General features: G+C 40.5%; 1 protein-coding gene across 3 annotated transcripts in view; it reads right to left on the bottom strand.

Moving 5' to 3' along the window:
- Positions 1–15,736, bottom strand: part of LOC120518285 (tumor necrosis factor alpha-induced protein 2-like) — a 70,330-nt gene that overhangs the window by 40,109 nt on the left and 14,485 nt on the right. For all 3 annotated transcript variants that reach the window (XM_039740981.1, XM_039740979.1, XM_039740980.1), the window contains one exon: positions 11,337–11,723. In XM_039740981.1, the coding sequence (XP_039596915.1) occupies positions 11,337–11,673 (337 nt within the window). In that variant the 5' untranslated portion in view covers positions 11,674–11,723. The remainder of the gene's footprint in view (positions 1–11,336; positions 11,724–15,736) is intronic.

Below are 15,736 nucleotides of genomic sequence, written 5' to 3' on the forward strand. Positions count from 1 at the left end.
AGAAGAAAGAAAGAGAAGGAACGTTAAAAAGAGAAACTAAGAGCAACAGGCAGGAGTGAGTGAGAGTCAGTGCAAGATGGTAGGAAGCAGGTAGACGGGAAGGTGAGCCCCAGGAAGGAGTGTATGGCCGGTGCTTAGGAGGGGGCTGCAGAATCACTCCTGTTGAGCGACCATGTAGGAGGAGCAGCCATTGTGCTCAGGGTGTGCTCTATCAGGGCGAAGCCAGCGAATGGCAGCGGTGAGAGGACAGTGAGCAATCGCCAGGAGGAGCCAGGTATCAGCAGCGGTGCGAGTGGTGCAGGGCTCAGAAGCTCCCCATGGAATGCCTCATGGTGGCTGGGATAAAAAGGTTGTCTGCACCTGTTGGATGGATGTCTCCCTGTGCTGTGAGGCCCGATCAGAATAAGATGAAGAGACATCAGTTTTAAAGCGAAGGCACCAATGTTCAGAATCAAAAAGGACAGCTTCCTGCCTGGGAATTTTTAACCTTGTTTTAATGGACTCTTATTTATTTGTTTCTAACCTCCACTTAAACTATTTTTATTGAATTATTTATTTATTATGGATTTTGAACACAGCACTGTTTTGGACACTGTTTGTCATGATAGATTGTTTTAATAAAAGCCCTGTTACTTATGCACCTACCCCTTACTGCTGTATGCGTGTCCTCATTTGCCAGGTTCATCCCCTGGGTACATTAATGGCTGTAGTGGGTTTAAGAGGCTCCCTTGTAGGAGCCGATCGCGTGAGGCCAACCTGCACCATCACAAGCGGAAGATGCAATTATCTATGTGCTCCACAAGGCTTACACAAACATGTCGGCACTGTGAAGAATATGGTTTTTTAATCACTTCAGGGATTTCCAGGTGAATGAGGCTTTGGTGTCTTGCATAATAGACTATCTGTCTCTTCACCACGGACTATAAATATAACACCAGGTCATGTCACTTATAGAAGTAATTCCGCAATTATGGGTTGTCTTGACCAAGTTGGGGGGTATTGGGGTTTGGTGGTGGTCAGAAAAAGAAGAAGAGTCAGGTGGAATACTTTGTTTCTTGGTGCAAAGAGAATTGTCTGCATCTTAACATCAGCAAAATCAAGGAATTTGCACCATTGCATCTCTGCACTCGGTCAGTAATCAAGGGAGTGAATGTAGATGTGGTGCATTGCTACAGGTACTTGGGGGTCCACATCAGTGACAGGCTGGACTGGGGAACTATAGAAGAAAGAGAAGAGAAATCTTTTTTTTTTTCTTTAAGGATGCTGTATTCCTTCAATGTGGGTAGCGACCTCCTTTAAATATTCCAAAACTCTTTAATGACCAGAGTAATATTCAACACTGTGGTGTGCTGGGCTGGTAACAACACTTCAAGAGAGACCCACCAAATCTATAAGCTGATTAAGGAGGGAGGCTCAGTTAATGGTCATGTGTTATTGCATAGTGCATCTCTGTTTGTTAGTCCTTTGTACAAAATGTAAGCATTACAATAACTACAAACTGTTACTAACCCTCCTCAATTCTGTTCTCTACTTGGTATCCTACTGTGTCACTTGGTGCCAACGCTCTACTGCTAAGCTGATTTCCTGCCCATGGAAAGGACATTTGAGATACTGGGAGCCTTGGAACCAACAGATGAAAGACTCTCATCAGATCCATCAGCACAGCACAAACTCTAATATTGACTGGTGACCCTCCAGAGGTTTATTTTCTCCAGGGATGCTGCTGACTGATATTTTCGTTTTCCTCTGTTTTGTTGCCAACTAACCATAGTTGAACAATTAATTAATGGAGCCTAACCATATTTGTCCATTTATATTAATTAGCTGTTTTCCTGCCCGTGTCTCTGTGTGTAATGATTATGTAATTCATAACTTGGCTATGTTTGTATCTGCATTTTACCTAAGAACTTGTCACAGCGCTTCTAACTGAATAGAATTGAATTATTGAATTCACTCTTGACCTGCTGGAGGAGAGAATGATGAGAAAACTGCTGGCCATTTGATCAATGCTGTGCATCCTCTCTCTCTGACACTAACATTGAGGACTTTTATCCAACTAATTATTTGCTAGGAATGTGTCAAGGAACACTACTGAGCTCTTTTATACAAGTACTGTACCTACTGCAGTGTGCCTGTATAATGTTGCACTGTGATTGCTCTCTTATCTTTATCCAGTTAAATAATTATTTTTTCCCTTTTTGCAACTCTTGTATATGTTGAAGGGATTCTTGTCTGCTATGTTTCTATATTTTTTGAGCTTCTGTAAAAGCCACATTTCCCACATGAGACAAACAGAGTAATGTCTGTCTATCTTGGTGTAGAATATGGAAAGAACTCAGACACAGGCAGAAGAACTCCACACACAGAGTGAATAACACACACACGGTGTATGAAGCCTGTCTCCCAGGTCTATGGGGCCACCACAACTTCATTATTTATATTATTTGCATTAATAGTTTTGAGTTTAAGCACCCTTGTCAATCTCACATATCATCTGTGCCATATGTGTTCCCTGACCAAGGTGAATTTTTTAAAATGGACACAACAATTTTCTGGATTACAATTTAAATTTGAAAATTTTAGGGGTGCAGATTTTCTCATGCTCATTTATTTTGCTGCATTTTATCCAGAGCAATTTACAAATATCATTTTTTAAATCGGGCGGCACGGTGGCGCAGTGGTAGCGCTGCTGCCTCGCAGTTAGGAGACCCGGGTTCGCTTCCTGGGTCCTCCCTGCGTGGAGTTTGCATGTTCTCCCCGTGTCTGTGTGGGTTTCCTCCGGGCGCTCCGGTTTCCTCCCACAATCCAAAGACATGCAGGTTAGGTGGATTGGCGTTTCTAAATTGGCCCTAGTGTGTGCTTGGTGTGTGGGTGTGTTTGTATGTGTCCTGCAGTGGGTTGGCACCCTGCCCAGGATTGGTTCCTGCCTTGTGCCCTGTGTTGGCTGGGATTGGCTCCAGCAGGCCCCCGTGACCCTGTATTCGGATTCAGCGGGTTAGAAAATGGATGGATGGGTTTTTTAAATCCATAGAAAATCAAAATTGGCTGGTTAGGTGACTAATGGTGAGCTGTACTATGTGTTACTGTCTAAAATCTTAGCCATCACAGGCCTGTAGTTTGCAGAGGAAGATCTTTTTATTGTGGTGACAACTGTACCAAATGACATTAAAATGGATCACTTCCCAGAGATTCCAATGGAGCTATAATGCAATCCTTTACCACCTCTAACCTCTTCCAACCATACATGGAGTTCCTATCAAGGATTTGGTCGTTATGTTTTGAAACACTCCATCTTAGAAGGCTGATTCAAAAGAAAACAAGGTTTTGAAGCAAGAGAAAGGAAAAACCATAAGTCAAAATAAGGCAGGGAAAAACACCAGAAGGTGAAAACCAAACGGATCATCCAAAACAGAAAACAAAAATCAAATAAAGTCCTGTCTTATACCTCGTATAATTAGTTGCTATCTAAAGCATGGTTTCCTTTGCTTGAATCTGAAAACATGGATGTGTCTGATGCAGAAGTGGCATGCTGACATCCAACAAAGCAACTTGCAGTGCTCACAAGGTAGCAGCAAGAGTCGCTCTCAACATAAGCGACACAAAACTACAGCAACAGCCATAACATAAATTCCCAAAACAAAGAAAAATATTATCCTAATGCCAAATTAATTGTGAAATAACAGAATCAACCCAGAATAAAATCAAGAATGTTTCAAAGCCACAATATTATAACAGTGCCTCGGTAAGACTAAACGAGATAAGAGTGTAGACAAAGATAATGACACCCATGCAGGACAAACTCAATATGCATACAAATGCTCGATCCTCACAAGCTTCAGGGCTCAGTCCTTCACACCATCACTGTGGTAGTTTCTTAACATGAAATCCTCGGTTTTAAGCAGTTCCAGTAAGCACAACTATGGAGCTGCATTTAATGAAACTTTTTAGGCAGCCTGTGTTATAATAGTTGTTTTTTGTTAACGGTGACGCTATCTTGGATCCCAACGAGTGCCGCTATTTTGTGTTATTCACGTCTTCAGTTTCCATGAGAACATCTTAGCATTCAGTGAGAAATGTCGTGTCATCCAACTTTAGGACCCTAAAAGTCTTTGTGTCTTTTTCATTGTGGTTTATTTATTTTTGATCTGCTGGTATTTAACTTCATGCTTTCATTTCTTGGTTTCTGATTCTTGTATTGTGCTCTGTATTTTGGCGATTTGGTCGGCTCAATCTCAGTTGCAGATTGCTCCCTGGAGTTTGGATTACTGACTTTTATTGAGCAGAGATTCAGTTTCCTTGAAAGGCTAATATTGACAGTTGTGTGGGTTGAGGTCAAAGCAATTACCTCAGCTTTGGTTTAAGCTCAAGGTTCTTCAATCAGGTAAAAATCAGAGATAAAAAGACAAAGAAACAATCTGGTAAATGAGAAGTTAATTATACACCTTCTGAATGCCAACACCAAGTTGCAGAAGAAGACACTAAAAGTCTATAAAACTGCCACCAACCGCACAACATATTTTATTCTAAAAGTAACTAGATAATTACAGGTCGAAGAACTAGTGAGCTATTGCCTAGAAACAAAATACACCTGAAAGTCACAGTCCACCTAGATTGGCTTTGAGGAAGTCACGTAATCTGCTGAAAACGTCCAGGTATATAAACAATTGTTATCATGGACTTCACAACTGTAAGCAATCTTGGATAAATATGCACACTTCTCAGTATGCAGTAAATGCAAGCACTTGAGATACTTAGCAACAAATTATGAATTCAGCGAGTTAAATGATAAGACAGCATGGCAGCACAATGTTTAGCAATGTTGTGTCATAACTGATTCAGATCCCAGCCCAGGCATTGCCTCTACAGAGGTTGCATGCTTTCCCCATGTCAGATTTCTCTCTTAACTAAAAACTCCAAATTTTCTTGATATGTGTGATATGCCCTATGATGTACTAGCACCCCATTCAGTGCGGGTCCCTCCTTTGTCTCAGTGGCTCTGACTATATTAAATGTCTTTGATAATGTACGGATGAATTAAAAGGAGGTCATTTTTTTGTCCTGTCACTTCATGTGTTTTATAATCAGAGGGTTTTAATGCCATCTTGTGATCTGGAACACATTCCACCCTATCTCCTTCCCCTGTTCTGAATGCCTAATCCATTCCTTTATTGCTTCTCAGCTGGACTGTTGTAATTCTATATTTTATAGCTTTTCCATTTCACTCATATACAAAAGAGCAGTATGTGCAAAGCTAACTGGCGAACAGTGCCAAATGTATCAGAACTTGGCACCATATCACATCCACCCTTGAAGACTTGTACTGTGGTCTTGAGTCATCTACAAGATCTTATCACTGACATATCAATCTTTGAATATCCTCACACTGCCTCATCCGTCTGACCTTCTGCAGCCTTAGTGACGTTTCAGACATCCGCCTTCCTCCGAGGACTGAACTCTCTACCAGTAATCATGATCTCTTTGTTGCTGCTTATTCTTTAAAGAATGCACTTCCTTTGAATTTTAGGGCTTTGACGGCTTGTTCACTACAAAGTGGCAATTTAGAGTCAGCGTTTCAACTATCCTAGGTCTTTGCAACGAGGGAGCAACCAGACAATGCCATTCCAGATAAGGGGAAAATATGTGAACACAAGGACAGCAAACCCGAAGAGGATTTGACTGCAGTTCCTAGGACTTTAAACTCATGGAAAGGCACCAGCAGTCAGCCTGGTACTAATGGTCACAAGTCAGGCACCAATACTGGATGGGCTATTAGTACATCCTGCACATTTCATCATACAAGAGCTGCTAAAGTCAATAATTAACTTACTTTGCATGTCTCTGGGATGTGGGAAAACCCCAGGAAAACACACAGCCACAGAGAAGATATGCCCACTTCATGCAGGCAGTGACTTGGCCATGGGATGAAATTTCAAAAGCACAGAATTCAAACCAAGGTCTCTGGACATGTGAGGCAGCAGTAAGAGCCACTGCACCACCATGCTGTCCATACTGCCAAAGGCATTATTAGGTTTAGATAGGTGGAAAGACTCATTGACAGTTTCTTATGATACGTCAACGTGATTAATGTATACAGTGCATTGTTTCAGAGTGCAAAGGTTTCAACTACCCACAATGTAGTACAAAAAAAAAAACACGTCAGAAGCTTAAAAACATGGCATTTGAGATCCCTATCAAAATCAGAACAACTTTTTTCCCCAATATCTAGACTGGAATCTCTAATATCTAGACTGTGGCCTAGTGGCTAAACAAGCCTCTCTTCTGTTGATGAGGTTTAAAGCGCCTGTGCTGCCTGACGGAGCCGGTGTTCTATGAAGGGTTAGCAGATTAAAAGGTATGGTGAGTTCAGTCACCGTCTCTGCTCTGTTTTTATTTTTTACATTTTGTTTTAGTGTGGTATGTAAAGCACGAGACATTAGAAAGATGTTCCTCTCTTCTGTTTGATACTTTCAAAACACTCATGTTCCTTTTTCCTTGTCACTACTTTTCATGCGTTGTGCTTCCAGATGAGCATTCATTGGCTGTCAGCTCTAATGCACACAGAGCCCACACTACAACTAAAGATAAAATTAATTACGTTTGAACTTAAACTAGTTGTAGTGACTCTTTGGGTATGTTAAATGAGGCGATCAGCTTCACGGCGGGTACCACCGACTGCCTCTGACTTGTTAAGATTATGTGAATGAAGGCTACAACGGAAAATCACTGGAAAATGTGACATGACCTTTAAACTTGTGAACTTTGCAGTAGACGAGGACCACAAGCTTAATGACTTTTGGATAAGATTTGAAACCAACAACTTCAGTAGCCAAAATTCACTAATTTGTAAAAATACCTGAAATAATGAAGGAATGGAGTTTGGTTTCACTGAAGTAGAGGAAGATTTGTAGCAGGTAAAAACCAACAGGTCAGTGGGGCCAGGTGGCATATCGGGTCGGCTGCTACAGTCCTGCTTTAGGCAGCTCTCTCCAGTTTTTCACTTGTTTTTTAGCTCGTCCGTGACTTGTGCTATTGTACCTGAGCTATGGAAACGGTCAGTTATTACCGCTGTTCCTAAGGTCTCCAGGCCTAGAAGTCAAGATGACCTGTAACCCTCACCTTCATTTCAATGAAATGCTTTGAACGCTTGGTGAAAAACATTTTAATGACAGAGATGAAGACATCACAATATAACCTCTAATTTGCTTACTGCATTAACAGAATTGTGGAAGATACTCTGCTAGTTAGCTTACATCAATTCGGCACTTTTCTTTATAAGCCTGGTTTATACGTCAGAGCACTATTTCTTGGTTTTTCTTCAGCGTTCTTTACCATCCAGCCTCACATACCGACTGAAAAACTGAACAGTATGAATGTAAAACTCAATTATTACAATATGGATTCAGGACTTTCTTTTGTAGGAGGAGAACAGGCATCCCGGTAGGGAGAGAGGACAGTTTCTTACCCGGATGGGGATCAGAACAGAAGGTCAGATGGGTTTGCCAGCTGGATGAGGGAATAACTTTGTGCCTGGTCAGACTAATATGTTGTTTGGACCAGCGGAGGCTGGGACTGGGGAGCTATTGCATCCCCCATATGGCAGGCGTCAGTGATCCTCATGTGGCAGCCCAGTTGGGGGAGTCCGGAAGTGCAACCCTTTTAGGGTCCCTGGGTGGCAACAGAGGGCGCTGTCAGGGGAGGACCTCTCTACTTTCTAAATGTCTTGGAAGTGCTTCCAGGAAGACATGGCATGGCACCGGAAGCATTCCCAGGTCCGGCTTGAAAAGAAGCCCACCATGTCACATCAGATGAATCAGAGTCGGGAGGCAGCAGGCAACAACTAGAGGACTGAAAGAGGAAAAACTGGTTTGATTTTTTGTTATTGTGCATGATCTTTAAAAGGGTGATTATTATGACAGTGCCTTGGGTGAATATTTTAATCCTAAAAGTGTGTTGGGCATTACTGTGTATGTGATCTAGGATGGGGCTCCCTTGGTGGGAACACTTTTAAATAGTTCACAGACAGTTAAAGTACAGGACACATTTTTGAAAGTTATTGATGCAAACACAGCGGTCCCCAAGGCTATGCTTTATCACCTTTACTTTTTAAATCTTTACACAGGTGACCTGAGAAAGAACAATTGCCAAGTTTATTATCAAGTATGCTAACGACACCATGCCAATGAGGATTATTCAAATCAAGTGGACTGTTTGGTACACTGGTGCAATAACAACCATCTTACTCTGAATGTCAAAAAGATCAAATAAATATTTGACTTTAATAGACTGAAATCTGCATGTTCAACCTTCATTGCTCTGGGGGAGACGGTAGAAATAGTGATTGAACATAAATACATAGGAACTACCCTAGACCAGGGGTCCTCGATCCCAGGGGTCCTCAATCCCAGTCCTGGAGAGCCGCAGTGGCTGCAGGTTTTTGTTCTGACCTGGTTGCTTAATTAGAAAGCAATTCTTGCCAATAAAGCACTAACAAGCTATGAAATTAAATTAACTCTGCTATGTCAGGTCATTCTCATATCCTAGATTTTCTTTCCCTTTCTATCATGCAAATGATTTGAAGGCTAAAATGAACGAGTAATTCTCAGTCCTTCACTTTTTTCTCTTCATTTTTCTTCCAAGTATTTAATTAAACCCAATAGTGAAGATAAATACACACAGGTGTAAATCTAAATAAGCTAAATGGAGAAATGCTGCTCTGTCTTGTCATTTGCATGTTATTGATAATAAGGAGCAATTAAAATAGCTGTTTAAGACAAAATTAAGCAATAAGGGCTCAAAATCACTAAAATGAAGCAGAAGTGTTACTTTAGCAATAAGTGCTTTTTATTAAGCAACTGGGTTGGAGCAAAAACCTGCAGCCACTGCGGCTCTCCAGGACCGTGATTGAGGACCCCTGACCTAGACAGCAATCTTAACTAAAATACAAACACATATTCTCTAAATGCAATCTGTAAACTCAGACTTTTTTAAATGGACAAGGACCTCATGTTGTCCTTTTACCGTTGTGTGATCCAGTCTGTCATCACTTTCAGCTTCATTACCTGGTTTATCAGTTAGACAAAGCAAATTTTAAAAAGCTCCAGCAGATTACAGGCCATGCAGCTAAAGTGACTGGGGCTGATGAAGACGATTTAGTAACGTTTGTATCAGAGGGCAATGGTGAAAAAAAGTGGAAATCATCTCAACTGATGACAGACATTCATTACACACAGAAGTCGGGGAGGATAGCTGCTTTGAAAACCCACACAAATCGCTCCAGAAATTCCTTACTCCTAAGTGCCATATATTTTTTTAATAAGGAGTATCAAAGATAATTCCAGAACTAGATTTTTTTTTAATGTATCATGTACCCATTTAGGTTAAATGTACTATCAAACTGCTAGAAGTAGTTTTAACAGCAGACAGGTCAGTAAAGAGAAAGGACTCTACTAGTCTAGTTTTAGACCACATAGTTGTCTAGTTTCTTTAGTGCTAACTGTTAGTTGTTTTAGTAAGCAAAAACAAACGGATGGTGTTGGAATGTAAATACTCTCCGCCAAGACTGAAAAATAATTGTTAGTCTGTCTGCCTCATCCAATTCAGGGATGGCAGTGCAGCATGCAGTGCAGGAACTGAGCCAGGATGGGGCACCAGTTCATTGGCAGTCACACTCGTGTACACCTGCACACAGTCCTAATTTAGTTACTGCAGTGAGCCTAACTCAGAAATATTTGGGCTGTTGGAAGCAAATCCTTTTACCAGACAAAAACCCCAGAACTACAGAAAGTGACCATCCAAGGATATGAACCAAGGTTGCTAGAGCTAGGAGGCAGCAGTATCAATCAATGCAACAAAGTGCTTATAGATCACTAAATTTGACCGTGAAGGTGTAACACACACAGGTGCAGTGAATCTGTCACACAGAAGGTGTGTTGCACAACTAAATTGGAATTTAGAGAAAAGAGTATTAAAAGTTATTGAAAAAAGATGGATGGATGAACATTTTGTAACAGTCTTAAGATGTAATGTGTTCAATGTCGAACTCTAGAAGCAAAATTTGAACTGTTAGCAGAAACCGTTAAAGAATGTTTTGAGTATAAACAAATTAAAATTAGGGATACACTAAGGGAAAAGTGAGAGGTACATTAAACAGGCATACCAGAGTACTTCTGAATCTGAGAGGACTGAGAAAGACAAGCACTAAAAAATGAGATTTATGACAAAAATGAACATCTTCAGGCTGCTATCAAACAAATCAAAAACAATAGTTTCTATTTCTTTGAGAATAATAATAGACTTATCTATGGTTGAAGTGCATCTCGGAATGATTTTTGCTTTCATTTGCATATGCTCAGACCTTAAAGTTGTATTAATAAATAATGCGCACACATTAATGCGGTGGGACTGGATAAACTGAATGCAGTGAACTGCAGTTCTTTATTGCCAGTAATACCTTCTGTTTTTTTTCTCTAGTGTGGTAGTTGAACTAGTTTAATGGTTTTATTTTTGTTTAAGCATTACCTTTTTTTGTGTTCTAAATAAAGAACAAGTTTGTTAAAAATCCTTTGAGGTAATTTATTATCAAAACTGCTAAAATGACTAGTTTCTTTTTGATATCTAGTATTATCTTTGTTGAAGGTTTCTGCAATATACAAATTGTGCTAATGGCAAAAATATACTTATAGCAATATAAACATTCGGGTATCAAACAACTCTCTGATAATGATGTCTTGGTCAAAGACTAAGACTAAGTTTCATGGTGGAATAAATTTAGGAAGAGCAGTGAGGTAATCAGATTCAGGATTACAAATTTATGGAGCCATTTTGTACCTAGGAAGAATGAGTTTATATGTATGTTCAGGGAAAGGAGCGCTATTACAGAATATTTGGAAAAGAGTGTTTGGAGGACACTCTAGAAGAAGAAGAGAAACCTGGAACCTTGAGATAGACAAGGAGAAAGTAAAGATATGAAAAAAACTCATTTTCAAACAATTTTAGAATTTCTGTGTAAGTTTTAACCTGTCTTGTCTCTGTGTGTTTGTTTTATTTCATTTCTGTCTGTTACTGGGTGCAACTGAGAAGGCAATTTTCATGATTTCTTGTGTAAACCTGACTCAATAAAAGCCCTGCACCTTGAACCTTGCACGCCATATGGATGACCTGTGTTGTTGTTGTTAATAATCTTATAGATTTTTGTTGTTTCCAGGTTTCTTTCCCAAATAACGTCAGGTGGACATCTTAGACCAAATTACCTTCTAACAGTGACACCCCATAACAGCGTTCACCCAGGCAGCCGACATCACTGTGCCTTTTCTCATTTTTAACATTAGAATATTCACCTGAGCTCAGTGTCTCTTCTTCAGAGTGGATTTCAACAATTGTTTCGGTCTTTCTCCTTGGTGGTGTGCTTTCTCTGTTGATTAAACGTACATTCTTTAAACTAAACCTGCCGACGACACCTCTCTTCAGGGGAGACTTATCCTCGGAGGTTTTTATCTGTCTTGAAGGCTTCTTGTTGTCCCAACCAGCAAAAGACGTGATCTTTGCAACTGCTCCTGTCTTGCTCTCCTTGGACTTCACGACGGCACCATCTGAGTTACCATTCCTGATTGGCAGGCTGGGGGTGCCCCCAGCAGCACCCCCTTTACGTGAGAATCCAGTTTTCTCCATGATCATCCCCTAAACTGCACAAGCTTAGGCCATGGTGCCAGTGTCCTCCATGAAACCTTAGTGAAAGAGAAAGAAAGTAATGTGAAATGAGGAAGATAAACATTTACAGCAAAGAGGAAGCAATGCAGGGTAACCTGCCAGACAAGCCTGCAAACAAGGTCAAGTTCAGTGCTGTTAATTTAGCTATGTAAAGGGTACATTTACAATAAAGGGCAACTTGTTTTTGAAGGAACTTGGACTATAAATATCAACACTCAATTAGCAGTGGGTGGAGGATAAATCCACAGAGACAAGGATACACAGCAGTCCTGGAAGAGAAGGGCGTCAGTCAGCTTTGGAATATGCAAATCAAACATTCTACATCGTTTAGTTATGTAGATGGTATGTGAGAAACTATGAAGACCTAAAAAACACTCTCTGAAAGAAGCAAATCGTGAAAAGATACAATTTAAGAAAGTCGTAAGGAGTAAGTCTGTTACTCCACACAATGGAGGTGACAAGAGGCCATTGGACCTAATCTGCTGAATATGTGCACATCCACATTGTAGCTTGGCCACTTACATTCAAAGATATGGAAGAATATTAAATGCAAAATTAAATACTGTAAATAAATATCCTTATTTATGTGAGGATACATAAATAAATAATAACAAAACGTTACCCAAGCAAAAACTAAGGAAATGTCTCTTGAAACAGGCGTATTTTGAGGCTTACTTTTTTATGGCTTCATTCATTTATTTCAGTGACACCTCACGCAGCATGAAACACGCCTCAAAATGAACGCTGTCACTTTTAACGATCAACGCTAAGAGGCCAGGCTCTAGAGAGCACCGTTTTTTGATTGGTGACTTGTTGGCAGTGTGAAATATAAGATCTTCAGCAATCAAGTGGCACATTTACAGCAGACACTTCAGGTGCAGTCTCCCAAGCGGATGATAAGTTTGGAGGTCTTTGAATTAAAGTAGCCACTTAATAAACCTGGGCAACTGTGAGGATGCTCCTTGCTTTGGGAATCTTGTTTCTGCAGATATTAGTGGTGGCTCTCTCATAATTACTTAATCAATCACATGTACTCTTAGGAGGTAGAAGCTAGCATCGGAAAAGGCTGTGATCAGGAGAAAAAAAACACACAGAATAACAAAGAAAAAATCTAAATTTTATAGTCAAAAAAAACTATGGATGTTAAAATCCAAGAAATCTGTTAAACGTTTATTTGAAAGAATCAAAACTGTGTAAACGTTTACACAGAATTCTGAACCTAACATCAAATTACAGCAACTCAAAGTTGTCAGATTCAGTTTCAGTGTGTTTTTATGTATAATGCTGAACAATAGAAGGTTCCATTAGTTTTTTCATTTTTAAGTGCCAAGCAGGATTATCTGGCATCCCAGCCAGGATGAGTACATAACTCTTACCCGGATGGGAGGGCAAAATAAGGAAGTAATGGGGGAAAGCTCCTAATTTTGTATATTTTTATCCCTCATCCACTAGATGACAGCATCCCAGAACCGCCGGCAGCCTTGTGGGGACATGATGGGAGATGCAGCGCTGACAGTCCGCCCTGCTAGGTCCCATGGGTGCCGCTAGGGGGTGATTCTGGGCTTCATGATCCATGCTTATTGGGATAATTGATCTGGAAATGCTTCCTTTGAGATCTGCCCTGGGACTGGAGTTACAGAAAAGGAAGCCATCACGCCTCCACAGAGAGTCAGAGCTGGAAAGAAGGAAGACAACACTAGCTGGAGGGAGGTGGACAGAGGGAGAACAGACAGAAGGAGGAAAGAAAGAAGAATATTATTTACAATAACGGCGCACTGCACGATAACATGTAGTGAATACACTTGACTTGACCATTCATAGATTTCAGACTCTTTCTCTGTACATTTACCATTTATTTGCTCAGAGGTTGATGCGCTTGCTGCTTCCTGAGCAGCTCTTCTGTTCTCCATCCTAGTGGCCCACTTCTTCTCTTCTTTCGTCTGTATCTTTTCGTGTTAAAACTGATTAAGTCAGTGTTTGTGTTACAATTGCTTAGTACGTTTTCCCTAATTTTTCTTTTAAGTTGGCACTTAAGCCTTCAATGTGCCTCACGAATGATTTAAGATATGAAGAGGTAGGGGAAGAGACAGCGAAGGTGGTAGGGGTGAGAATGGCACCCGTATGCATGCGCTACACAGTCGCCCTGCTTGCTGCTGCCGAGAGTTGATTCTACAATAAAATAAAAAGAGGAATAACCTTGGAGGTCAATCATCACCTTGAAAGCGGGTAGTAGATGTCACATAGTATATGTGTACCAAATTTCAGGGCAATAGGTCAAATGGTTTGCGAGCTACAGCGGTAGCGTGTTATATATAAAGATACTTGTGCTTGTGTGACCTGGGAGAAACCTTTTGTAAGGTATTTTTATAATAAAAGCCTTCGGTTTGAACCCGTGACTGTCTGTGTGTCAGTTGTTTCCAGAGTTTGGGGCTCAGTGGTGCCCTCTATCTGTCACACATTATTTATGCTTATAAAGCTGGTTGATTATTAAACATTGGGAGGCGAGGTTTCAAATGTGCAGCATGTGTTTTCCTGTTTGTTATTAAACTGTCTTTCTCTCATTCTCAGACCCAAATGCAAAAAGTGCTTATCTATATATATAAAAGCCAAATACCGCTGACTCACTCATCTCAAAACCTTCCAAACCATGAGGACTTGGGACTTGAAATTCGGAATGTAGGTTACCCTTGGCCCATAGGTCCTCGCTAAGAAACGGTTTTTAAAAATTCTGCCTGTATGTCTGTCCGCTTTTCATTAGAGAATTACTTAGATTTAGATCTGGTTGTTTTCTATAATTTAACTGAACTTCCCACTTAATTTTGCAACTTCTCCCGTTGCGCTAAGTACCGTAGTTCGCTTGCTGTGTGGCGAGAGCAGGGGGGCGGGGCCTTCCTCATTCACTTGCCAGCCTCTGTTTGATTTGCTCTACCTCTCTCCATGTGCTGGAGTGCACCTTGCCACCGCTTAGCTAGCGATACCTGTTTGCTCAACAGACATTATCATCTACAGATTGTTAAGGAGTAACGTTTGACGTTTTGAAAGAGAGATCAGGGCTCCATGTGTTTTAGAGGGTAGCTGCTGATTGCCAGAGATATCACGGCCATGTTCTTTTCTCCCCAATGCGGGGAACGCTCTCCCATCAGAGCTCAAAACAATCAGATACAGTGCCAACGTCTATTGATTTTTAAAGTCTGTTTCATTACTATATGGGTGCAGCCACGGGGTACAGCTAGTTTAATATAAGAGCTAAAGCATACAATCACATAAAAAGTAAATACTAAACACAAAAGTTGAGGAACTGTAAGCAAATTAAACTATATGCCAAGACGAGGAACATTAAACAAAACAAAGCAAGTCTTTTAATATGCTGCTCCTAAATCGCTACTTGAAATGCAACACCAATGCCTTTTTATTACGGAAAAAGAATGCTGAGGTTTAGAAAGCAGACACATTAAGTACACATTCACGTTGTTTTACAAAAGAAGATTAAAGTACTTAATATGAAAAAGCACTCACAGGCCTTTGGACGTTTATAGTCAGAGAAGCGCGAATCTCTCACATCTCCATTAGGAACAAAGAGAGTGGGAAAGCTGTGAGAGCACAAATACTTTGGTTTTAGAAAGAACATTTTAAAAAACCTCCTCATTTATTTTAAAAGAAGTAAAAATGGAAATCCACATATTGATCTGCAGTACATCAACCTACCTGTAAGCAGAAAAAGCTACTCAGCGGCAAGCCAAGCCATGAATGGTTATAATTGTTAAAGCAGTAAGAGGTCTCTGCCATCGACCACTGCCCTATATGATGATAAATATTGCTTATTGTGCTCATAATACTGCGCTCCAAATCAAACAAAGTTCTGACATTTCGCTTGTTAGTGTGTTCATACTAAACACTCCAATATCTCAGTCTCCAGGTTTCTCTCTATTCTGTTGTGCTTGTTTCCATGACTATAACCTCATCGGCCTCCATGCCTTTGTTATAAAAGGTGCATGTGTTCAAACACTTAATGTATTTAGAGGTTTTCATT

The sequence above is a fragment of the Polypterus senegalus genome, chromosome 18, assembly GCF_016835505.1.
Source record: "Polypterus senegalus isolate Bchr_013 chromosome 18, ASM1683550v1, whole genome shotgun sequence".
Lineage (NCBI taxonomy): Eukaryota > Metazoa > Chordata > Cladistia > Polypteriformes > Polypteridae > Polypterus > Polypterus senegalus.